At 38.1% G+C, this 25,332-nt stretch overlaps 2 protein-coding genes across 6 annotated transcripts in view; one reads left to right on the top strand and one right to left on the bottom strand.

Moving 5' to 3' along the window:
- MSH3 (mutS homolog 3) overlaps nucleotides 1-666 on the bottom strand; it is a 181,314-nt gene extending 180,648 nt beyond the window's left edge. For 2 of the 3 annotated variants that reach the window (XM_079916010.1, XM_079916012.1), the window contains exon 1: nucleotides 327-605. In XM_079916010.1, coding sequence (XP_079772136.1) covers nucleotides 327-566 — 240 coding nt within the window. In that variant the 5' untranslated portion in view covers nucleotides 567-605. Of the gene's footprint in view, nucleotides 1-326 lie in introns of all 3 variants that reach the window. The other variant, XM_079916011.1, reaches the window with a different exon arrangement.
- Nucleotides 486-24,889, top strand: DHFR (dihydrofolate reductase). 3 transcript variants are annotated; one of them, XM_079916015.1, is made up of 6 exons: nucleotides 486-597; nucleotides 1,245-1,294; nucleotides 3,726-3,831; nucleotides 10,570-10,696; nucleotides 15,575-15,690; nucleotides 23,631-24,889. In XM_079916015.1, the coding sequence occupies exons 2-6, from the start codon at nucleotides 1,270-1,272 to the stop codon at nucleotides 23,707-23,709; spliced, it is 453 nt and encodes a 150-aa protein (XP_079772141.1). In that variant the 5' UTR covers nucleotides 486-597; nucleotides 1,245-1,269; the 3' UTR covers nucleotides 23,710-24,889. The 3 variants fall into 3 exon arrangements, with proteins under 3 accessions (XP_079772141.1, XP_079772140.1, XP_079772139.1); XM_079916014.1 differs by lacking the exon at nucleotides 486-597 and adding an exon at nucleotides 750-905; XM_079916013.1 differs by lacking the exon at nucleotides 486-597 and adding an exon at nucleotides 750-923.
- Nucleotides 24,890-25,332: the final 443 nt, after the last annotated feature.

Here is a 25,332-nt window from a genome sequence, read left to right as displayed (position 1 = left end):
ATCCAGAAAAAAAAACGGGGGGGAGGGGAGAGAATGGAGATTAAAATATGTATCCTTTGACTCTAACCGCATCAGAATGAGCGGTCTGCCATTAAGAGCCGGTGTGACCTTAGCCTCAAATCTATTACCCCAAGTGTAGTATTACCCTAAAATGTCTGAACTGCACCTAGGACGGATGCTGCCCTGCCTCTTCCCTCTTTCTCCTTCTTGAGCCCCGCCCCTTTCCCGCCTGGCCCAGCCATCTCGCATATTCTCGCGCACAGTCCCCGCCTCGTCCAGCTCCACCCACAAGCACCGCCCCCGGCCGTATGGTCGCGCCCACTCACCGATGGCCCCGCCCCGCCCTGGACCGAACCCACCACGTGTGGCGGCAACTGAGGCGGGAGAGTGGCCGCTAGGGGCGCTGCGGAGTCAGAGTCAGGATCCGCCTTCTCGGCTGTACCCGTTGCGGAGGAGGTGGATTTCAGGCTTCCCGTAGACTGGAAGAATCTGCTCAAAACCGCCTGCCTTGCAGGGCCTGGGCCGGCGGGAGCGGCGCCACCAGAGACCGGCTTCCGGCGCGACATCGCGGAGCACGCAGCCACAGCCCGGCAGCAGGTCGAGCTGGGAGCGCGAGCCCGCGGCCGCCGTTCCCAGGGCGTCTGCGGGCGCGAGCACGTCGCAACCCTGCAGTGCGCCGGGGCGGGGGGCGGGACGAGGGCGGGGTCTCGCCTGCACAAATAGGACTGAGGGGGCGGGGTGACCAAAATTTCGCGCCAAGCTGGCGGGTAATCCCCGTGGTCAGTGTGACGTGCTATCTTGGAAGTGTTTTCTGCTATCATGGTTCGTCCGCTAAACTGCATTGTCGCTGTGTCCCAGAACATGGGCATCGGCAAGAACGGGGATCTGCCCTGGCCCCCGCTCAGGTACCTGCTGGGCCGGAGGTGGGTCGATTGTGTTGGATCGGAGCTTAATCGGGGCACCTGGGCCGGGCCGGGTCGACGCTGCGAAAAGAAGGGGTCGGACTCGTGACCTGAGTTGGCGGGAGGTAGGCTTAGACTTCCTTCCGCGTCAGGAGCCTGGCGGCTAGTTACTGATTTCCGTCCCGCTCCAGCTGCCCCGCTAGGCCTTTTCCCCCCGCGTCCTACCCCAGAGCAAAGTCCCAGTCCTGGAGGTCCCCCCAGCGCACCGTTTGTCGGGTGCGTTAGAGCTGAAGCCCACGGGATCCCATTCTGAGTAACTCCATGTGTTTCTCTAACTTGTAGGAATGAATACAGGTATTTCCAAAGAATGACTACAACCTCTTCAGTAGAAGGTAATGTGGGATTTTTAAGTGATTCAAATTTGCGAAGGGTCTTGCCTAAGGAAGCTTACCAGTGCAAATTTTACTTAAATTAAAAGTTTTTCATGTTAGTCTGGGACCTTTTGTCCTAACATAAATGAGGATGCAGTTCCCAAGATTCATTAAACATTTTTTTTTTTAATTTCTTTGAAATTTTATGTGAGCGTGCGTACAACTCAGGTATTGGTCAAAATTGGAAGCTAGGTAGAGGCTTCTGTGGAGGTTAGCGCTGGCAAAGGAAACCAGAACAGGCCTTTGAAATAGCTGCTGGAAGAGATGATAGTGCCTGAATGGCAATGGAGAGGACAAAAGTCCAAAAAGCGGTTACAAGATACTCAATTTGGAGATTAGAAAGTTAAAGGTCATGCAGGAAGGCATCAAAGATGAACTCTCAGATTTTCAGTTTGAGAGTCTGGGTGACATGGAAAATAAAGGAGTGGGGAATAGTGTGCAGCTGTAATGATGATGATTTTAAAGTGCTTGTAGTATATCCGGGACAATTTCAGGCACGGGGAACTAGATGAATTGAGCCACTGGAGAGAAGAGGATAACCAAGGATAAGAATGTGGGCATGAGGGAGAAAAAACCTAAGAGACATGTGTGTTTATTCATTAGAGGAGGAATAGCAGAGTAAACAGGGAAACAGTAAATCAGAAAGGAGCAGATGCAGCATAACTATAACAGGACAGATAAAACGTACTTCAATTTGGCCCTTGAGTCACTAGTTGGAGACATGATGGCAAAAGCTTGAAGCTAAAAAATTGACATGAACCATGTGAATGAAGCACAACTACAGAATTGTGACATGAATCCCAAGTATGGCCTGCTAATAGGAAGAGCATCCCATGCCTGACCTGTTTGCTGGTTTTCAGTAAATATAGTATTACTTGGATAAATGAATGAAAGGGTACCAAGGATGTCTTGGCTTTTTTTTTTTAAACGCCTCCCTGTGTCCTTCACTCATCATCTCTACCTTAGTTGTTAGGTCAGGTCTGTGCCATATTCCTCATCAGAATTCCTCACCTATTAGCTCCATTATCTTTAATAGTTGATATCTCCTTATTGAACGCGTAAAACTCTGTCTTTGAAAATATAGTGCATATTGTATAAGGGTGCTCTGAATTACAGGGGGTTTTTTGTTTGTTCTTGGAGGAAAAAATTTTTTTCCAACACTTGGAGGTAATTGGTAAGAGTAGTGAAGCAAAACCTGAAAAATGCTTAGTCTTACAACTTGCAGTTTGTAAATTTAGTGTTTTTGTTTAAATAAAATCAAACTAACGATGATTCTTTAAGAAAACAGATACAGGGACTTCCCTGGTGGCACAGTGGTTAAGAATCCGCCTGCCAATGCAGGGGACACGGGTTCGATCCCTGGTCCGGGAAGATCCCACATGCCACAGAGCAACTAAGCTCGTGCGCCACAACTACTGAATCCCGCAAGCCACAACTACTGAAGCCCATGCGCCTGGAGCCCGTGCTCCACAACAAGAGAAGCCACCGCAATGAGAAGCCTGTGCACTGCAACGAAGAGTAGCCCCCACTCACTGCGACTAGAGAAAGCCCACGCACAGCAACAAATACCCAACGCAGCCAAAAATAAATAAATAAATAAATTTTTTTAAAAAGTAATAAAACAAAACTACCTTAAAAAAAGAAAACATACATGCACTCCTTTTGATAGTCTATCAGAACATATCAAGAATCATAGAAATGAGTATGTTCCTTTGATCCAGATACCTGACTCCCAAGGGTTTTTTTCTCCTAAGTAATTAAACAAAAATGGAAGCTTTACATGTGTATAGTTTTTATAGAAGCGTTATACTTGAACTAGATGCACAGAGGCACAATTGATAATGTTTTAAGCTAATTGCATGGAATATTAAGCAGCTGTCTTTAAAAAAAATGACTAAATGTATAAAGTATGCAAATATGAATAATACTGTTATATCAGTTATTACAGTACATATTAGATGCTGAGTATTGTAAGTCTTCAATCGCCACAACAACTCTACAAGTAGGAACTAGCATTATCTCCGTTTTATAGATAAGGAAAATAAGACACAGGAGATAAACATGACTCGCCTAGTAGATGACAGAATACATTCAATTTGAGCACTTCAACCCAGAATCTTTGCTCTTAACTACTATAATATACATGACTACAGTTGATGAAAACTATATATTGGTTATAAGTTGGCTAAAGCCAAAGGAAGTAACAGTTACTAGACTTAGATAATGGATGACAAATGGTAAATTTTGATAAAGCTGTTTTAAATTTTAATTTTTTAAAGCAGATCCACTAGGTGTCCCTATGAGAATCATATCTATGCATATATGTATGAATATATAAAAATATATATGTATACTCCCAAAATATATTTATCTTTTGCGTGTGATTTTACAGGTAAACAGAATTTGGTGATTATGGGTAGGAAAACCTGGTTCTCCATTCCAGAGAAGAATCGACCATTAAAGGACAGAATTAATATAGTTCTCAGTAGAGAACTCAAGTAAGTACTGTACCATAAATTCACCACAAGAAAATCATGTTCCGTTTCTTATGGTAGAGGTCAGTATAGGACAAAATAAAATAGTATGAATGTAACTATGGATGAAGCTACTTAATATCATAAAGGTGATTACAGAAAATAAGCAGTTATTTATGCCATATGACAGTAACTTATTCTGTTACTCAAGTGACTGATTTCATCACCTTGACAAATTACATTAAATCTAACTATGGTAATAATAGATTTGCACGTTTCCTTGAACCATTATTCAGTAGACTTAAATATCAGTTATATAATGTAATTTAATAAACTTTTCTAGTTTCATGTAAAATCAAAATACATATATTATGGAACTTGCCAAACTTAAGTGGTTATCCCCTCTCTGTACCTAGCCCTAAATGCAATAAGATGTAAATTTTAGGCTTGGGCTAAAAACTGGTCCTAGTCTTGTGCCCTGTTATTTCTAGTTTACCACAACAGCCAAATAGTATTTTGTGCTTTTGTTCTTTACCCAGCATCTGAAGGTTAAAATTTTCAAAGTTTTGAAATGGAAGCATTTCCTAGGAATTCTAGGGAGTGTCTCTAGTTGGCCTGGGGGAGGAATTTTCCTGTTTACCAATTTAACATTAGGTAACATAGTTCTGGATGCCTGGAAATGCCCTGGGGACTTGGCAGGGTGAGGAGGGGGAAGCAGTTAAGGTAAAAGCATTAAGACTCATCATCAAGTCAACTCCAGTGCTTTACCTTCACCAAGGCTTCCATGGCATTTACTCTACATGTAGTGCAAACTGATTGCTATTTTGTTTCTTTTTGTTATTTTTTACATTGGTCCCAGCCCACTAAAATAACTTCTGGAACCCCAAGGGGTTTTACAGGAGTTTACTGTGGGGGGGGAGAGGGGAGCCTGAATTATACCATAAGGGAAGGTTTAGGACTGGCATGCTAATTATTCTCTCTTAAACTAATAATATAATCACACAAAAAATGCAGCATCCTGGGGCACTGCTTGCTTAATAACGGTGGTCATAGTATTCCTTTCCCATGTGTATTATTAGGGTTCACCCAGAGCAGCAGAACCAGTAGAAGATAGATAGATAGATAAAAGAATTTTATTGCAAGGAATTCCACAGTTGTGGGGCTGGGTAGGCAAGTCCAGATACCTGTAGGGCAGGCCATCAGGAAGGGCAGGGAGGAGCTCTGCAGAAGGGGCTGAAGCTGCTGCCCGCTGGTGAAATTTCTTCTTCAAGGAAGCCTCACATCTGTTCTTAAGGCCTTTCAACCCCTTGAATTAGGTCCACCCAGATAAAAGTCATTTAATTATCAACTTTAATCACATCTGCAAAATACCTTCACAGCAACACCTAGATTAGTGTCTAAATAACAGTACTATAGCCTAGGCAAGTGAACACCTGAAGACTATCCAACCACGGAAGGAAAAACACTACACAGCTGTAGCCTAAGGGGACTCAGGCTTATATAGATTTTCTCCTAAATCCCTCCTAGAATGGTATAGGTTAAAAACCTGGAAGAAAGTATACCAGAATATTTCACTGATTGCCTTTGGGTGATGGGGAATATGTTGATGTGCATCTTGCCATCTGCCCCGATCTTCATGCTGTTCTCTTTCTCCTGGTTGCTAGGATATTCTGATTATATCTTTACTTCATAGAATCCAAATTCACAGACCATATTGCCATTCCCAGAGACTCTTTAATAACATATTCTTGAATACTACTAAGGTTTATTTATGGCCAGCTTGAGCTAAAACAAACATAAAGAAATCTCAGTGGGGTAGATGTTCAGTTGGGCCAGCATATCTCCTCAAATGATGAGTCTTATTTCTTCTTTATGACCCCCCTATGGTGTATGTAATTGGATTCAGTTGTTTCTTATGTATTTATATGTAACATTTGTTGGTGCATTTCACTTTTTTTTTTTAAGGCAGAGAGAAAATTTAAAATCTTTATCACCAAGCACACCAAGGAAATAGGGATACCAGTTAGAGAAAAAAATTAGAGTTATTTTTTGTCCTTCCTTCTGCTTCCCTACTTGCTGGTCAGTTCCACACATATCCTGAGCACCTGCTATGTGCCAGGCACTGCTAGGTCCTAAATAAAAGGGGGGGGATATATACATGTAAATCTCTTGCTCATGCAAGCTTTTAGAGATATTCAATTTTTCACCACCACCCCACAATGTAAAAAGAAACTGAATCCTCAAAGTAATCCAAAAATTTGCTGCCAGATACTAGTCATTTTGCATAACTGTTCCCTTAATAAGGTATAGGAAAAATGCCTTTCTAAAGCTTTCTAGACATCCAAGTTGTGGCTTTAAAAGAAATATTATGCAGCCACATTTGGAAAACAGGCATTTTCTCAAAATGTTAAACATAGAATCATCATATGACCCAGCAATTCCACTCTTTGGTATATAACCAAGAGAAATGAAAACATGATTACATAAAAACTTGTACACAAATGTTCATAGCAGCATCATTCATAGTAGCCAAAAAGTGGAAACATCCCAAATGTCCATCAGCTGATAAATGGATAAACAAAATGTGCTACATCCATGCAATGCAATATTATTCCACAATAAAAGGAATGAAGTACTGATATACGCTACAACATGAATAAGCTTTAAAGTCTTTGGAACCAAAAACCAAATTAAGAAATTTTACTGCAATGCTGCAGCTTTGGCAGCATCTTTAGAAAATCCAAAATTGCCTGCATGATATAAGATGTTGTAAACTGTCTTCAGTCCATGAAGTTGTCTAACATTTCATGGCAGAATAATTTTTTATGGTCGTGCTATCATATTCTCCACAGTGATTAAAACTTTCTTCTCTTCATAAAGCTTCAGTTCTCTCCCCACCACTCACATACTTGGTGTAGCAAAGACTTAGCAACCTGGCTTCTAATACCTGTTCTGGCACCTATTAACCTTGAGCCTTGCTGAACCTCAACTTTCTTACCTACTGAATGGGATTAATGACAACTTCTTAGGGTGATTTTGAGGGTTAATTAATATTTTATATGTTAAATTTCTGGCACACAGAAGGTACCCTACAGATATCAGGTCCTACTCCCCCAGTCCTTGCTATTTTACCAAAATTAGATAATTTTGTAGCTTATTGAAAATATTAATATTAATGAGATCACAATGGACAGGCTCATGATCTTATTTCCACCTTAACATATCACTTTGTTCTTCCTTCCCTCAATCTTGAGACAGAAAAATCCCCTGCTTTTAAAATCAATTCCTTCCCCCGCCTCCACTGTTTTATTCTAGACTCCATTTTGTTTCTGTCCTCAGGACCTTGCTCTATTATACTGCCCTTTAGTATTTTAAACCTCACCACAGATTACTTTTCTTCTCTCAGTTTTCCTGGAGCTTTCTTGTGTTAAATAACCTTAATGTAAGCCTCAATAATATTTATAGTGGCCTGTCACTTCTGTGTTTTGCTCATGCTTTTACCTCCTTCAAGACTCAGCTAAGGGATCAGACTCCAAAGAGAATTCTTCCTGTCACCCCAGCCAGATGATGCACAACCTCTGTGCCCATCTAGCATCCTCCACACATCCCCAGTGCATGTCCTTTTCACTTTTATGGGCACTGCTGAGCTATTTCTTTGCCTGCCATCACAATCTTTTTGGTACAGGAAGTCCTTTTTTTTTTAAATCTCTATTTCAAGCACCTGGCATATCTCCTAGCAAAGTAGGGGTTCCAGAATTTTCATGGAATAAATGGTCTGTAGTCAGTTTATAAAAATAGAATCATCCCATATAACAACACTTTGTAACCTGCCTTTTCCCCACTCAATATATTAAAAGATTAATTTCTATAAATATTTTTAGTGGCCGCATAGTATTCAATTATGAGGATGAAGCATATTTGAATCAATTTTTAATAGTTAGAAATCACATTTTTAAAGACTGAGTATTAAAGGTCTTAAAGTGAACATACTTCTGAATTCTGGTTAAGATGTGATTCTAGCCTAGGGTTTTTCTTTTTAACTGTTTTCCCAACAGTCCTCAGGGAAATTGGGGCAGAATTCTATCTGCCATCCTCTTTCATCAGGCACAATGGAAAGGATAATGTTTATATAATACCCCAGAGTAATCAAATGAGGCAGCTCAAGGCCGGAAAACACTGGTCTGGGGGCTCTGCCTAAACTAGGCCACACCATCTGAGGCCTGAGGGAACCAGAATCTAACACCTTTGTAGCCCGTGACCACCAGTTGAAAGCCTATTGTCTGAATAAGAAGTGCCCCTCAGGCCCCAAAGTCAGGCTGCTGGAACTCAAATCCTAGGTCCACCATTTCCTAGCTGTGTGACTATTGGCAACCTAATCCCTCAACCTCAACATCCTCATCTGTAAAAAGGGATAATAGTACCTACATGGGACTGCTGGCAACATTAAATGGTATGATGAGTATAAAGCACTGCCTGACCCTACTACTTGTCAGAGCAAGTAGGCACTCAATAAATGTTAGATATTTTCTTTGTAATACAGCTATCCATCAGGTAGAAAGCAGCCTCCCTTGAATAGGGCTTTTAAGGAAAGGGATGGAAGTATCACTGGAGTGCCTGCTATGTGCATTATCTCTTTTAATCTTCATGCCAACCCTCAGGGAATTCAAGATTCTGGGTAACGAGCAAAATATCAAGCATGGCCACACACTTCTTGATGTAGAGTGTGTGTGCTACCACATACCAACTGTCCTTTGTAAGGGAATCCAATCTGGATCGGATTGAGATAATTATAGAAAGAAAATTTAGCAATGAAATAAGTAACAATATTGAGTGCTTGCCATATGGTATTTATTGTGTTAGTTTATAGGATTTGTGCTGTGAAGAGGCTGATGAACCATTGGCTCAAATTTTTGCTAATTTTCTGCCCATCTAGGGTCAAGTGTTTCTTGTGAAACATTTCTATACCACTAAGTAGCAATACTGTGCTGAAGCATTTCCTCCATGTCTTTGTTATATCTAAAATCTGAAACAAATCCTTAATCTGTTCTTTGTTTTCCTTTTTAGACTCACTGCAAAAGGGCAAAGAAGTAGTCTTTACCTTAATCCCTTGAATCATTCTCAAGCCATTGTTCCACAGTCTTCACAAAAAGATTGTCCCCTTTCTTTGAAGTCCACACCAACCACGTATACCACCTTCTAAATCATTTTGCCGTAATCCACCTACTTCTAGAATACCTCTTCCGGTTTTCCTTGTATGTCAGTTCCTAAATCACCAATTTACATCCTACCTTAACTCCTGTCAGCAGTCCTGATTTAAACATCCTCAGTTACTAAAACCATCTTGACTCTTTCAAAGTCATTGTAAACTTGGTTTATTAACTAGACTGTCTTCTCCCCCCAACTCCAAATCTGTTTCTTCTAAATTCAGTTCTCCCCTCGAATGGCCTGGTCCATCCTAGTCACTGCAACTGCCCTGATACCTTTGGGGATCCCTTGGCTCCTTTAGCTTCACCCTAGTCTCCATGTCTTCTTCCAGCTTTGAATCAAAATACATTCTTTGTGCTATCTTAACTCCTTGAGAGATGACAAAGAGCGAAGTAAGTCAAATAGATATCAAGAAGGTGAGAAAGGAGGCAGCAAAGAGAATGAGTAGTCCCCATTAGCTCTTAGTTAATCATTGTTAGAACTACTAGTTCAAAGGCAATTACATTATTTTTTTAAAGCATCAGTCTAAGAACTTGACATTGAATTGTAATTTCTGTTGTGTCTAATTACTCTGAAAGCCAATTCTGCATGTTTCTTCATTTATAAAGGGAATTGCAAACTCTCACCAAAATAACATTTTTGGAGGTTGGGAGAGACTGAGCTAATCAATATAAACAACAAATTAATTGACTTTTCCCCTTTGGGATTTTTAATTACAAAAGTAATAACATGCTCGTTTTTTGATAATTCATTTATTTCTATATTGTTTGAAACATGAGAATCCTTTCCCCACACCCCAAAGGTAACCACTTGTTAACAGTTTGAATATCATTCCAAACTAAAGTCACTCAAACATATCACTCTTTTTCCAACATTTTATCTGAAGACTGTCAAGCCTATAGAAAGAATTTTACAGTAAACACCTGTATACCCACAACATAGATTCTACCACATAGATTATTTTATACTATGCTTGTTTTATCATCCATCCAACAATCCATCAGTCTTGTTATTTTTATGCTTTTCCAAGTAAACTGCAGACATTAGTATATTTTCCCCTAAATAATTCATTATATATCTCATTAACTAGAGTTTAATATTACTTTACTATTTTTTCTTTTGAAATAAATATTATGTACAATGAAATGTACAAGTCTTACATGTACATTTGCTATATTTTAACAAATATATGCACCTATGTAACCCCATATCAAAGATATAGGACATTACTGTCACTCCCAGAAAGCTGCCTCAAGCCCCTTCCCAGTGAATCTTTACCCCATCCCTCCAGAAACAACTACTGTTGTGATTTTTTTTCCACCACAAATATCATGCAGTATCACAAGTGGTTCTGTTTTTCATTCATTGTAGACCATACATACACAAATGTGGGTTGCATTATTGGCCATGGGCCATACTGATGTTAAATGCTTTTTATTGAAAGGTTTCATATTTATGATGCTTTTAATTTTATAATTACTGCCTCCTAGTCAGATTATTTGACTAGTATGAATGGGGTTTATAGAAATTACGTGTAATTCTTTCTTGTAATCTCAGGGAACCTCCACAGGGAGCTCATTTTCTTGCCAAAAGTCTGGATGGTGCCTTAAAACTTATTGAGCAACCAGAATTAACAAATACAGTGGACATGGTCTGGATAGTGGGAGGCAGTTCTGTTTATAAGGTAAGTAACGTTATCTGTGACTATAAGGAAATAGTCTACCCTCTTTCTTTCAGCTTCCCTGCCATCTCAACTTTAAAAGATTAAGCCATGAGCAAAGGAAGCACGTTATTTCTCCTGGAAGTTAGACATATTGCCAATTTGCACTATTCATTTTTTGATACTATCATACAAACTAAATGAAAAGTAAGTTTTTAGGTCTGTACCAGTCTATTTTCAATTCAAAATAGTTGATGTTTCCAATTTTAAAAACATTCTAAATCCTTCCTGAGAATTGTACTTGCACTGCATTGTCTTCTCCTCCCTGGATGTGCCTAAATACACTAAGCTATCATCTTTTCCTCAAGGATAAATATTATGTCCCTTACTGAGGAAAGGCTCTGTTGAGATACACTGACTAGATGTATGTGAACTTGTTCAAAGCACAAGACTTGCCCTCAACAATTTTCATATAACGTGAGGGTAGGGGGTAAGTGTTACATGATTTCGTATCATAAGAGAAGACACTGTGTTAAATAGAAAATATTCCTTTTTCTTGATACCAGATGACTTCCAGCTTTAAACATTTTTGAGGATAATAAATAGAATTTTATAACTCTTTTATAACACTGAGGAAAGATTACATTTATGGAGAGGAAAAATCAGCCCCTACCCTTTGTGGCTTGTCATAATATATGAACACAAATTATTTTAGAAAGAAGTATACCAGGATCCTAGGTGGCATTATAAAAACTCTGTTTCTTGGGTTCCTGTTTCTACAATCTTTAACATTCTCCATTTGTAATAGGGGGAAAATGGACATTTTCCTTTGATCTTTTCAGCCAAGAATGAATTTCTAAGAAAATAAGTTGTTTATTTTGCTGAGTGCCGATCACATCTTGAATGATTCAATACCATAGTCACTTGAAAATGTATTCTTTAAACAGTATAAGTACTTAAATACATTTATATAATTTGATATATCTGTACTTATATAAATAATAAAGTAGAATCTGTAGGTTTTTGCATTATCCGCCTCACACCACATTGACTTACAGAACATTTGGGACTACCAGCCTGTTTTTGTAAATAAGGTTTCAATGGAACACAACCATGCCCATTGGTTTAGTGTAGTTTATGGCTGCTTTTGCCTACAAAGGTAAGAAACCATATGGCCCACAAAGCCTAAAATGTTTACCATCTGACCCTGTTCAGAAAAGGTGGGCCAGGATTATTTGGCCTGAGGCAAACCAGCAATGGAGCCTACAGGCCCTTTGGTGGGCCTAATGGTGGACTCTTGGAGGGCTCACACCAAGGAGTACTTCCCAGAACTTCTGCTGCCAGTGTCCTTGTCCCCGCAGTGAGCCCCAGCTGCCCCCCGCCTCTGCAGGAGCATTCCAGCACTAGTAGCCGTGTGGCTGACAGGGTCTTGGTGCTCCGGCCGGGAGTCAGGCCAGAGCCTCTGAGGTGGGAGAGCCGAGACTGACATTGGTCTACCAGAGACCTCCCGGCCCCATGTAATATCAAATGGCGATAGCTCTCCCAGAGATCTCCAACTCAACACTAAGACTCAGCTCAACTCAACGACCAACAGGCTACAGTGCAGGATACCCTATGCCAAACAACTAGCAAGACAGGAACATGACACCACCCATTAGCAGAGAGGCTGCCTAAAATCATATAAGTTCACAGACACTGCAAAATACACCACTGGACGTGGTCGTGCCCACTAGAAAGACAAGATCCAGCCTCATCCACCAGAACACAGGCACCAGTCCCCTCCACCAGGAAGCCTACAACCCACTGAACCAACCTTAGCCACTGGGGACAGACACCAAAAACAATAGGAACTATAAGCCTGCAGCCTGCGAAAAGGAGACCGCAAACACAGTAAGTTAAGCAAAATGAAAAGACAGAGAAACATACAGCAGATGAAGGAGCAAGGTAAAAACCCACCAGACCAAACAAATGAAGAGGAAATAGGCAGTCTACCTGAAAAAGAATTCAGAGTAATGACAGTAAAGATGATCCAAAATCTTGGAAATAGAATGGAAAAAATACAAGAAACATTTAACAAGGACCTAGAAGAATTAAAGAGCAAACAAATAATGATGAACAACACAAATATTGAAATTTAAAATTCTCTAAAAGGAATCAATAGCAGAATAACTGAGGCAGAAGAACAGATGAGTGACCTGGAAGATAAAATAGTGGAAATAACTACTGCAGAGCAGAATAAAGAAAAAAGAATGAAAAGAACTGACAGTCTCACAGACCTCTCGGACAACATTAAATGCACCAACATTCAAATTATAGGGGTCCCAGAAGAAGAAGAGAAAAAGAAAGCGTCTGAGAAAATATCTGAAGAGATGAAAACTTCCCTAACATGGGAAAGGAAATAGTCAATCAAGTCCAGGAAGTGCAGAGAGTCCCATACTGGATAAATCCAAGGAGAAACACGCCAAGACACATATTAATCAAACTATCAAAAATTAAATGCAAAGGGCTTCCCTGGTGGCGCAGTGGTTGAGAGTCCGCCTGCCGATGCAGGGGACACGGGTTCATGCCCCGATCCGGGAAGATCCAACATGCCACGGAGCGGCTGGGCCCGTAAGCCATGGCTACTGAGCCTGTGCATCCGGAGCCTGTGCTCCGCAACAGGAGAGGCCACAACAGTGAGAGGTCCACGTACAGCAAAAAAAAAAATTAAATCCAAAGAAAAAATATTAAAAGCAGCAAGGGAAAAGCAACAAATAACATAGAAGGGAATCCCCATAAGGTTAACAGCTAATCTTTCAGCAGAAGCTGCAAGCCAGAAGGGAGTGGCAGGACATATTTAAAGTGATGAAAGGGAAAAACCTACAACCAAGATTACTCTACCCACCAAGGATCTCATTCAGATTCAATGGAGAAATTAAAACCTTTGCAGACAAGCAAAAGTTAAGAGAATTCAGCACCACCAAACCAGCTTTACAACAAATGCTAAAGGAACTTCTCTAGGCAGGAAACACAAGAGAAGGAAAACAAACCCAAAACAGTTAAGTAAATGGTAATAGGAATATACATATCAACGACTACCTTAAATGTAAATGGATTAAATGCTCCAACCAAAAGACAGACTGGCTGAATAGAAACAAAAACAAGACCTGTATATATGCTGTCTACAAGAGACCCACTTCAGACCTAGGGACACATACAGAATGATAGCAAGGGGATGGAAAAAGGTATTCCATGCAAATGGAAATCAAAAGAAAGCTGGAGTAGCAATTCTCATATCAGATAAAATAGACTTTAAAATAAAGACTATTAAAGAGACAAGGACACTACATAATGATCAAGGGATCAATCAATGAAGAAGTTATGACAATTGTAAATATTTATGCACCCAACATAGGAACACCTCAATACATAAGGCAAATGCTAACAGGCATAAAAGGGGAAATCAACACAATATAGTAACAGTAGAGGACTTTAACACCCCACTTTCACCAATGGACAGATCATCCAAAATGAAAATAAATAAGGAAATACATATGCTAACACATTTATATGGAATCTAAAAAAGAAAAAAAAAACGGTTCTTAAGAACCATGGAGCAGGACAGGAATAAAGACGCAGATGTAGAGAATGGACTTGAGGACACGGGGAGGGGGAAGGGTAAGCTGGGACGAAGTGAGAGAGTGGCATGGACATATATACACTACCAAATGTAAAATAGATAGCTAGTGGGAAGCAGCCGCATAGCACAGGGAGATCAGCTGGGTGCTTTGTGTCCACCTAGAGCAGTGGGATAGGGAGGGTGAGAGGAAGATGCAAGAGGGAGGAGATATGGGGGTATATATATATGTATAGCTGATTCACTTTGTTATACAGCAGAAACTAACACAGCATTGTAAAGCAATTATACTCCTATAAAGATGTTAAAAAAAGAAAAAGAAAAGTTGGGCCATATATCATTAACTTTGATACAGATCTTCAAATGCTGCTGTGATTAGTCCCTTCAATTTTTCTAATTTTTGGTATAGTAAGAATTGGTAGAATACTGATTTGATCAGGGCAAGAGAATAAATGATTTAATGTAAGCCATAGGATTGAAAATAAAAAGTAAAATTTGTTCTATGCCCTTTGTATGGAATTTTAAGGATTACACACAGTTGAATTTATATGTATATGTGTTTTTGTTTTGTTTCAAAAGCTATTTCAAAATCAAGAGTTATTGCTTTCTTAGAGTTGCAGTTGGGACTCCTGACTTTGTATTCGAATTTTAAGATATTTGTTCCAGGGCAGTTTTTTTTCTGTATAAACTATCAATAGTACTATAGGCAGTAATAGAAAAGTCATTAACAATATAATGCCAAATGCAATCATTAGCAACAAAAGACAGAATAAATTACCTACTAGCATTGTAACTATCTGCTGAGAAACTGAGGCATTAAATTTTATGTATATGTACTAAGCATGTCCTTGGGATTTTCATTAGTCAAGGTCTCATGAAATTACTATCCTATCCATATATACATATGTAAATTTTTCTGTGAAGGGTAACTAGATAATTTGGGGTTTTTAATTCTTAAACAACAACCAAAGATAAAAGACAAAATTGAATGCTTAAAATGAAAAAAAGAGTTCATGTAAGCAAACTAGAGCCCAGAGTATGTTTGAACTCACCCTTGTAATTATTGATAAATGATTAGGGCCATTCCCAACTAAGTCATACTTTGCAGGGTCCCAAACTAAAGAATAGGATAATTAAATAGCATGCTTTGGAGGTAACAAGATATGTAGCATGTCTCTAATACCTAGTACAAACTTCAGTATGTAATTAAAGCAAAAATATTAGAGTTTCTATAACTTTTGACACAGATAAATAAGGAAATTGATGCCTTTTGTTTTATTTCAAAGGAAGCCATGAACAAGCCAGGCCATCTTAGACTATTTGTGACAAGGATCATGCAGGAATTTGAAAGTGACACATTTTTTCCAGAAATTGATTTGGAAAAATATAAACTTATCCCAGAGTAAGTAAAATGTTATTCATTGGTCTGAAGCACCTTTGGCTTTCCTGCTTAAGAATTATAGAAAAGAGAATGTCTCTTCAGATTGAATTCGAAGTAGCAATGTGTTTTATAGACAAAAACTATAGGAATTTTTGGATATGTTTTAATGTTGAAGACTTGGGAATGTTCAGGTTTTAATGACTTCACTGAAATCTAGAGAATAGGCATTAGTTCATTCTGTAAGATCAGTGCTTATTTAGCATCAGACTTTGTCTTAGGCATTGGGGATAGTGTTTACCAAGACAGAAGATGTCACTATTCTCCAGGAGATTACATCGTTTATAGTAGAGGAGGAGGGTGGCAAATAATAGATAAACATCCAAAGAGTCGCTGTGTGGTAAATTGAAATACTGTGATGTGGTAGATACTGTGTAGTCTGAGAAGTCCTCTCTGAAGAGTGATGTCTACACCAGATCTAAATGGCAAGAAGCCAGCCACACAAAGGGCTGAGGAGAGCATTCCAGAAACCAGAAGTAGCTAGCACAGAGAACTGAGGGCAGAAAGAAGCCTGGCGTGTTCCCTGAACCTGAAAGCCATGGTGGGCATTGTGAGCGAGGGGGAGACCAAGAGAGATCAGACCCAGGGCAGGTTTAGAGGGTTCTGAATAGAGAGTGATACTCTTCTGTTTATGGCCAATGGGCTGGAGGAGGCAAGAGTGAAGCAGGGAGACCAGTTACAGTAGTTCAGGTGAAAGATGAAGGAACTAACTTAGTGGTGGAGGTGGAAGATGTTACACTTGATTTACTCTGTAGTTTACTTTGATTTTAGCATGAAACTGTCTGCTTTTGAAAACATTTTAGTTTAAAAGCGCTTTTCAGCTGTTGGCTATGCAGAGTAGAAGATTAATTATATCAACACTTTTAGACTAGCTCTTAACACATTCTTTCAAACACTCAGTTGAAAACAGTCATTCTTTGAGTGCAAGTTTGATTTTGGAAATACCTCCTAAAAGCAGCATTCAGAGCCAAGTCTGAATAAATGGATGGCCAAGCTTTAGAATAAAGTATATTACTTTACAGAGTAATATAGGTAATGGTCTCAAGTCAAATGAAGTTGGTGACTGATTTTCTTGGGCTCTTAACTAGGTCTAAGGAAAACTGGAAATTCTAAGAACTCTAAAAAGTTTCTAAACAGCTAAAGTACAGGCTTTTGCTTATAGTCTCCAAAGGTGACTACTTAGAAAAATCACATTGATTTCATATATATATATATATATTTTTTAAATCAGCTGTTTCTTTGTCCCACCTTATTTTCTCTTGTACCGCTTAGATGGCTGATTCTCACATTATGTGGCTATTGATCTCTGCTATCCCTCATTTCTTTCCTTTCTTTTTGCTACTAACAAAAAGAATAGATTACTGTGTGAATCAGCTTCATATTAAATACCTTTGTAAACCCTGTCACTCTCGATTAGACCTCTTTCCAAAGCTATGACCCTTCAAGATCCTTGATAACTTAAAACAAATACAATTCTGGCTCTTTGACTCTTAGAAAAGAAAATATTAACATCTCCTGAGAAATGATTCACACATCTCAACATTCACCCATTCGAAGTATATAATTCAATGGTTTTAGTATATTCAGAGTTGTGCAGCCATCACCACAATCTTAAGTTCAGAACATTTTCACCATCCAAAAAGAACCGCTGTACACATTAGCAGTCGCTCTCCATTCCCTTCCCCTGCTGGCTCTAGGAACCACTAAATCTATTTTCTATCTCTATAGATATGCCTATTCTGGATATTTCATGTTAACAGAATCATATAATATGAAGTCCTTCTTGGAATTGGCTTCTTTCATGGAATTGGCTTCTTTCACTTAGCATACTGTTTTCAAGGTCATCCACGTTGTAATATGTATCAGTACTTCATGCCAAAAAGAATTCCATTGTGTAGATTTACTACATTATATATATCCATTCACCAATTAGTAGACATTTGATTCATTTCCACTTTTTGGTTAATGTAATGCTGTTTTGAACATTCATGTACAAGTTTTTGTGGGGATTTATATTTTCATTCCTCTTGGGTATAATCTGGGAGAAGAATCACTGGGTCATATAGTTTAACATTTTGAGGAACTGCTGAACTTTTGATAACGTGACTGTACCATTTTACAGTCCCACCAGCAACATACGAAGGTTCCAGTTTCTCTATATCCTTGTCAACACTTGTTATTGTCTGCCTTTTTGGTTATAGCTATCCTAGTAGGGATGAGGTGGTATCTCATTGTGGTTTTGATTTGCATTTCCCTAATGACTAATGATGTTGAACATCTTTTCAGGTGCTTATTTGAGATTTATATACTGTATCTTCTTTGGAAAAATACCAATTCACATCCTTTGCCCATTTTTAAAATTTGGTTATTTATCTTTCTATTACTGAGTTTTAAGAGTTCTTTGAATATTCTGGTACAAGTCCTTTATCAGATATATGAGTTGAAAATATTTTCTCCTATTATCTGAGTTGTCTTTTCACTTTCCTGATTGACTTTCACTTTTCCTAATCATTTACAGCACAAAGGTTTTTAATTTTTATGTAGTCCAATTTTTTTATTTTTTTCTTTTGTTGATTTTCCTTTTGGTTTCATACCTAAGAAACCATTACCTAATCCAAGCTCACAGAGATTTTTTTCCTGTGTTTTCTTCTAAGAGTTTTATAGTTTTAACTCTTAAGTCTATGATCTGTTTGATTTAATTTATATATGCTATAAGGAAGAGGTCCAAGTTCATTCTTCGGTAAGCAGCACATTAGTTGTCCTAGCACTATTTGTTGAAAAGACTGTTCTTTTCCCCGACTGAATTGTCTTAGCACCTCTGTGGAAAATCTGTTGACCATAAATGTGAGGGTTTATTTCTGGACACTCGGTTCTATTCCACTGATCTACATGTGTATCTTTATGCCAGAACCACACTGTCTTGATTACTGCAGCCGTGTAATAACTTTTGTGATCAGGAAGTACTAGTCTTCCAACTTTGTTGTTCTTTGTTGTTTTGACTACTCTATGTTCCTTGCATTTCCACATGAATTTTATGATCAGCTTGTCAATTTCTGCCAAAAAGCAAGCTAGGATTTTGATAGATTGCCCTGTATCTGTAAATTACTTTGGAGAGTATTGCCATCACATCAGTATTAACTGCCAAATCATGAACATTTGATGTCTTTTCAACTTATTGAGATCTTCCTTAATTTCTTTCAGCAATGTTTTGTAGCTTTCAGTGTACAAACCTTGCACTTCATTGTTAAATTTATTCTTAAATATTTTGTTCTTTTTGATACTATTGTAAATCAAATTGTTTCTTAATTTTATTTTCAGATTGTTCATTGCTAATATATAGAAATACAATTGATTTTTGTTTATGGAGCTTGTATCCTGTAACCTCACTGAACTCATTTATTCTGATTGTAAATGGATTCCTTCAGATTTTCTAGATACCAAATATATCATTTGCAAATAGAGATAGTTTTACTTCTTCCTTTCTAATCTGGATGTTGTTTATTTCTTTTTCTTGCCTAATTGTCCTGGCTAGAACCTCCAGTATGATGTTCAATAGAAATGGCAAGAGCAGGCATCCTTGTCTTGTTCCTGATCTTAGAGAGAAAGCATCCATTAAATACGATGTTAGCTGTGGGTCTTTCATACATGCCCTTTATCACACTGAGGAAGATCTCTTCTATTTCTAAATCATTGAGTGTTTTTATCATGAAGGAGTATTGGGTTTTGTCAAATACTTTTTTTTTGAGTCTCTTGAGATAATCATGTGGTTTTTGTCATTAATAAGACAAAATATATAATTAATACTTAATATGCTATCAATATGGTATATTACATCAGTTGATTTTTCTGTTAAACCCATCTGGCATTTTTGAGATAAATCCTACTTGGTAGTAATGTATAATCCTTTTTATATGCTGCTGAATTCCATTTGCTAATATTTTTGGGGGATTTTTACATTTATATTCATAAGGATATTGGTATATTGGTCCGTAGGGTTTTTTTGGTAACGTCTTCATCTAGTTTTGCTATCAGGATAGTGCTAGCCTCACAGAATGAGTTGGGAAGTGTTCTCTCCTCTTCTACATTTTAGAAGAGTTTGTGAAGGACTGGTATTAATTCTTCTTTAAATGTCTGAGAAATTTTTAATGGTGAATAGACTGAGATAGGAAATTGCTATCCAAAGCCAAAATTCAAAGAAATTGCTCCAAAATGGACATTCTAAACAAGGCTATGGAAGAAAACAAAAAGTCCTTTCTTCCACTGCAGCACGTCATAGTCATCTGTACTTTCAAGCCTGTAGCAACGTAGTAACAGCCTCTTTAACATGGGATGGAGGGAATCCCCTAAGGGATAAGGGAGATATGAAGTAGTATAAATCTTTCATGAAATAGAGAAAAAGGAAACCTCTGAAGCAAAGAGAATATGCTTTGTCCCTGGACATCTGTAACACTGCTCAATTCTGGAGCTTTCTTTCCAAATCTCTCTACATTGGGCAACTTAGAATTGCTCCCTACTGTCCAGAAATGAGTTCTGATCATTCTTTACTCCCCTTCATTCTTTCCCCACAGCTACCCACTTTGTTTAGTCTTCCATTATCCCTATCCTAGGTCTCTTGTGGTTACATAGGTTTCAGTTCAAACACAGTATCTTTTATTAACACCAAACTTCCTGGTAATAAAAGCACCAGTATAATGAAATGAAAATGAAAGAGGACTACTGTGAAGAAAGAAGAGAATAAATTAAAATGTAGATGAAGCCACAAGTGGTAGGAGTCTAAAAGCAGAATATTAATGAAGTAAGATGGTTTTACTTTGTGTCTCCCTTTTTCTCCCAGTGGGTCATTGTCAATGCAATCATTTTTTTTGACAGCACCATGCCAGCCTGTCCATTAATCTGCCCTTATTCATCTTTCCTGGAAGAAGTCTTTCTGTCTCAGACTATTTCACACTAGGATCCAACCAAACCATCAGAGCAAAATATTTTATAGCAGCAGTTTTCCCACTTAATGAGCCCCAAACAGACTTCTCCTTCTAGGTAACAACCTTTCATGTGACCATGTAGTCAAATAGGATTGAAGACCAGAAGAGGCCTTTGAGGCAATAATTGGCTCCAGAGCTGGGACAGATGCCCCTCACCAGTAGACACTTGAAGTAGGATTTAGATGGGTTGACGTTTCCTCTTCTGTTCCCATTATTTCTTGACTGTCCAACAGGATCCTGGCATATTTGTCCATATTATTTGTGGATCCCTCTCCTCCTGAGCTTGTGCTTCCTATAGAGTCATCATTTGTAGTTATGATTTGGTTCTTATGGATACCTGTTCCAGGAACTCTGTTTACCTCTATTTTAGACCTTCCATCAAATCATCTCTGCATTATTCTCATGCTCCTTTGTCAGTTCAGATCTTATGATTATTTGTATTCATTTGCTTCTTTAATGCTTGAAGATTCTAGAAAAGACCATCTATCTGGGTGGTTCATAATAAATAGGTGGTATTTCCAAATCCTGTTAGACTTAAACTTGGAGTTCAAAGGTTGCTCTTAGACAGTTTGTTCTTCCGAAAAGTTTGGAATTATGATTATGAGGTAGTTATCATTATTAAAACAGACTGAATATGTGAATATTGTGGAAAGTAAAATTAATCTTAAGCAGAATTCAATTTTCGTTTCACAGAGAAAATAAACATTATTACCATGACTAGTGACCATATCTAGCCCATAGCATAGTTATTTCTAAATCATTATTATTCATGGTTTTAGAAATAGCTTTGATTTGATACTTTGCTTTTATCTTGTTAGCTGACAATCTTGATACTCTTGAGAATTTTACACACACACACAAATGTAAATGTTGCTTTTGGTGACTCATCTAAGAAAGTAAAATTGTGGTTTAAAATTGGCCTAGTAAAATCATTTCTTTAAACAAAGAAAAAACTATGTTGCTACTAAAACAGTAGAACAGAAACAGCTTAGGAAATGGTTAGTAAATACAAACATACCTTCTTCCTCTGAAATATATTCTCCTTTTTTTTCTTACATATTATTATGCTATTGTTATTTCATGTTTCTAATTATATATTTTTTCAAAATGGCATAATCTCTAATTGGTCAACAAAAGGTTAATTCCTATTATTACTCAGCATTCTGTTGGGTATCATAAGAGACTTAAATTTGTTTTCTATGTTATCTCTGCCTACGATGAGGTTAGAAAATAGTTAGGGGGACAAAACAAACTAATATCATTAATGGGTAACATTTGCAGAGCACTTAATATATCAGGCACAGTGCTAAATTCTCTATAAGGATGAAGACTTTTTATTGATAGCTAAGTGTCACACAGCAGAACCAGGTTCAAACACAAGCCTGACTAAAGCAAGTCTTCCTGACCCCTCACCTCCAGCACAGTGGATACAGCCAGCACAAGCCTACAGAAGTGCACCAAGATTAGGGTAGTGGACAAGAGTGGTCAGAACAGCCTTCAGTGGAAGACCCGGGTTTGGGGGTTTTTTTGTTGGGGGGGGGGCAGTGGTGTTCAATGAAAAATAATTTTTTTGTTGTCATAAGAACACAGCATGAGATCTACTCTCAACAAATGCTTAAGTGTACAATACACTATTTTAAACTGTAGGCTCAGCGTTACACAGAAGATCTCCAGAACTTGCTCATCTTGCTGAAACTTTATATACCCTTTGAACAGCTACTCCCTGTTTCCTCCTTCCCTCAACCCCTGTGAACTACCCTTCTACTCTCTGTTTCTATGAATTTGACCCTTGTAGATTTCTCATATAAGTAGAATCATGCAGTATTTGTCCTTCTGTGACTGACTTATTCCACTTAGCATAATGTCCTCCAAGTTCATCCATGTTGCTGCGTATGGCAGGACTGCCTTGTTTTTTGAAGGCTGAATAATATTCCATTGTACATATACATATTTTCTTTATATATTCATCTGTCACTGTAGTTTCCATATCTTGGCTATTGTGGATAATGCTGCAGTAAACATGGAAGTGCAAATATCACTACAAAAGATAAGTGTTGGCAAGGATGTGGAGAAATTGGCACTCTTGTACATTGTTTGTAGGAATGTAAAATGATGCAGCCACTATGAAAAATAGTATGATGTTTCCTCAAATTACTAACAATAGAACTACCATGTGATCCAGCAATCCCACTTCTAAGTATATACCCAAAGGAGGGCCTGGGTTTTGACTTAGAAGCTGAAGGAAACACACACCTAAGTGAGTGTTAGGAGTAGAAAAGATCAGATAAACAGTGATTCTAGTAAAGGATATGAAATAAGCCACACAGTGGGGAATTAGAGCAGTGTGGTGTCCACTGATTAAACAAATCAAGAATCCCTGGGCTTCCCTGGTGGCGCAGTGGTTGAGAGTCCGCCTGCCGATGCAGGGGACATGGGTTCATGCCCCGGTCTGGGAAGATCCCACATGCCGCGGAGTGGCTGGGCCCGTGGCCATGGCCGCTGAGCCTGTGCATCCGGAGCCTGTGCTCCGCAACGGGAGAGGCCACAACAGTGAGAGGCCCGCGTACAGCAAAAAAAAAAAAAAAAAAAAAGAATCCCCATGCACCACACACAACTTCAGTTCCACTCTAACAGCTAAAGGTTGTGTTTTATTTTTTCTTTGCTCACACAAGAGATTTGATACCAAATGTAAGACTTGCAAAAAGTTCTTAAGAAATTTCATATTAGCTGGGTGACAAGAGTGGGAACATAAAAGAGAAACTGCTAACAGTGTTTATTTTGGGGGAGAAAAACTAGGAGTTAGAAGGAAAGGAAGAAGAATTATACTTTTTATTTTCTAACTTTCTGTAGTTTGAAATTTTTCTTACTATTTGCATGTGTAGTGTATTTGCATAATATTTAATTATACATCTTTTTCTTTTACAGATATCCAGGTGTTCCTTCTGATGTCCAGGAGGAGAAAGGCATTAAGTACAAATTTGAAGTATATGAAAAGAACAATTAATGTGAAAGTGTTTTCTGATCTATTTCAAGCCTCCTCCTCCCGCAGCAAAATTATGTATTTTTTGTTGTAGATACTTTTGTTGACTTTAGATCTATGGATAATTATTTCTAAGCAAAGTACTTTTATTCCCCATTAATCTTAACTAGACTGTATCAGATACCATCTGTGAAACATTTCTTGCTGTAACTTCCTGAATGCCCATCAAGAGTCAAGAATAGGTGACCAACACCTGCCTAGGGTAGAATATCTACCAAGACAGCCCAAAGTAGGAGAGTGCCCTGGTAGCATGAGCTGAAACCAGAGCCTATATATAGCGCTAGGAGCTAGGCAGATGGGTCCAAAGGTCAGAAATGGATTATAAACAGAAGAGCTAGCATTCAGTTATTTAAATTAGATCAAAAGAGGGACTGTGAATTACTTTATATCACACTTCTGAAAAACATTCCCTTCACTTAGACTAGGAGTCAATAAGTTGAAAAATCCAGGATATTCCACAGGGATAGTAAAGAGGCAGGTACGAGACTACCTTTTCAGCAGTTAAAGGAGAAGGTTTGAGACCTTAAAAAACTTTGTTCCTGATCTTCAGTGAGATTGCATGGGATGTTACAATGATAGAACAAGAATTGGCTGCTCTTTACAAAAAAGAATCTAATATCAAGCATAATATCTAAAATTAAAAATTCAAAGAGGTAATAAATTGAGAATGAATATTGCTAGAAACCAAAATTAGTAAGTTAGAAACTAAACTTCACAGAATTAAAAAATGAAAATTAAAACATGTTTTACCCATCACGTTAGCAAAGATTTAGATTAAGTATCCAAAAAAAATAGCATTTTCTGCCTTATAAATTGGTACAATCTTTTTAGAGTGTAAGTTAGCAATATCAATTAAAATTCAAAATATTCTGGGTTTGGACCCAGAACTTCCACTTCTAGAAATTAATCCTGAACAAAGATATGGACCCAAGAGTATTTGTTGCAACTTTTTTTTTCAAACTTAGAAACAGCCCAAATGTTGATTAATAAGAAATAACTAACCAATATGTCTATAAAATGTAACATCTGCAGCAGTTAAAAAGAATGAAGTACTGACAGGAAAATGCCAAAAATTGCTAAATAAAAGAAGCAAATTGTGTATAATACTCAAAACGTTTAATAAGTGTTCATGTGTGGGAAAAAGCGTGCTGCAAACTGTTGACAGTATCAAAGTTGGGAGTGTTATTTTCTGCGTTAGGTATGTCTGTTGTGATTAGATTTTTTATAGCATTATGTACTTATTTTCATGAAAAACTACTTAAAATGATAAATTGAGCCCTTTACTCTTAGCATTAAAATTAGGTTACAGAACATCAGGAATAAAAAGAAATGTCCGAAAATCTTCCATAGAGGGAAAAAACAGATCACACAGAAGAATAGGAATCAATACTGACTAAGACTTACAACCACAAGAAGACAGTGGTGCTCTCTGCAAGGAACATAACCAGAAAACTATTAGTATCCAGAATTTATAGGTATCAGCTACTGCTAAGAAAAAGAAACAAGCCATTTAGAGAAGAGGAAACTCAAGGGGCCAAAAATATATAAAAAGTTTTACCTTCCCACTAGTAATTGGGGAAATGCAAA

Source organism: Stenella coeruleoalba (genome assembly GCF_951394435.1).
Source record: "Stenella coeruleoalba genome assembly, chromosome: 3".
In the NCBI taxonomy this organism is placed as follows: Eukaryota; Metazoa; Chordata; class Mammalia; order Artiodactyla; family Delphinidae; genus Stenella; species Stenella coeruleoalba.
Note: the sequence above shows the minus strand (reverse complement) of the source record. Positions and strands in the feature narration are given on the sequence as shown.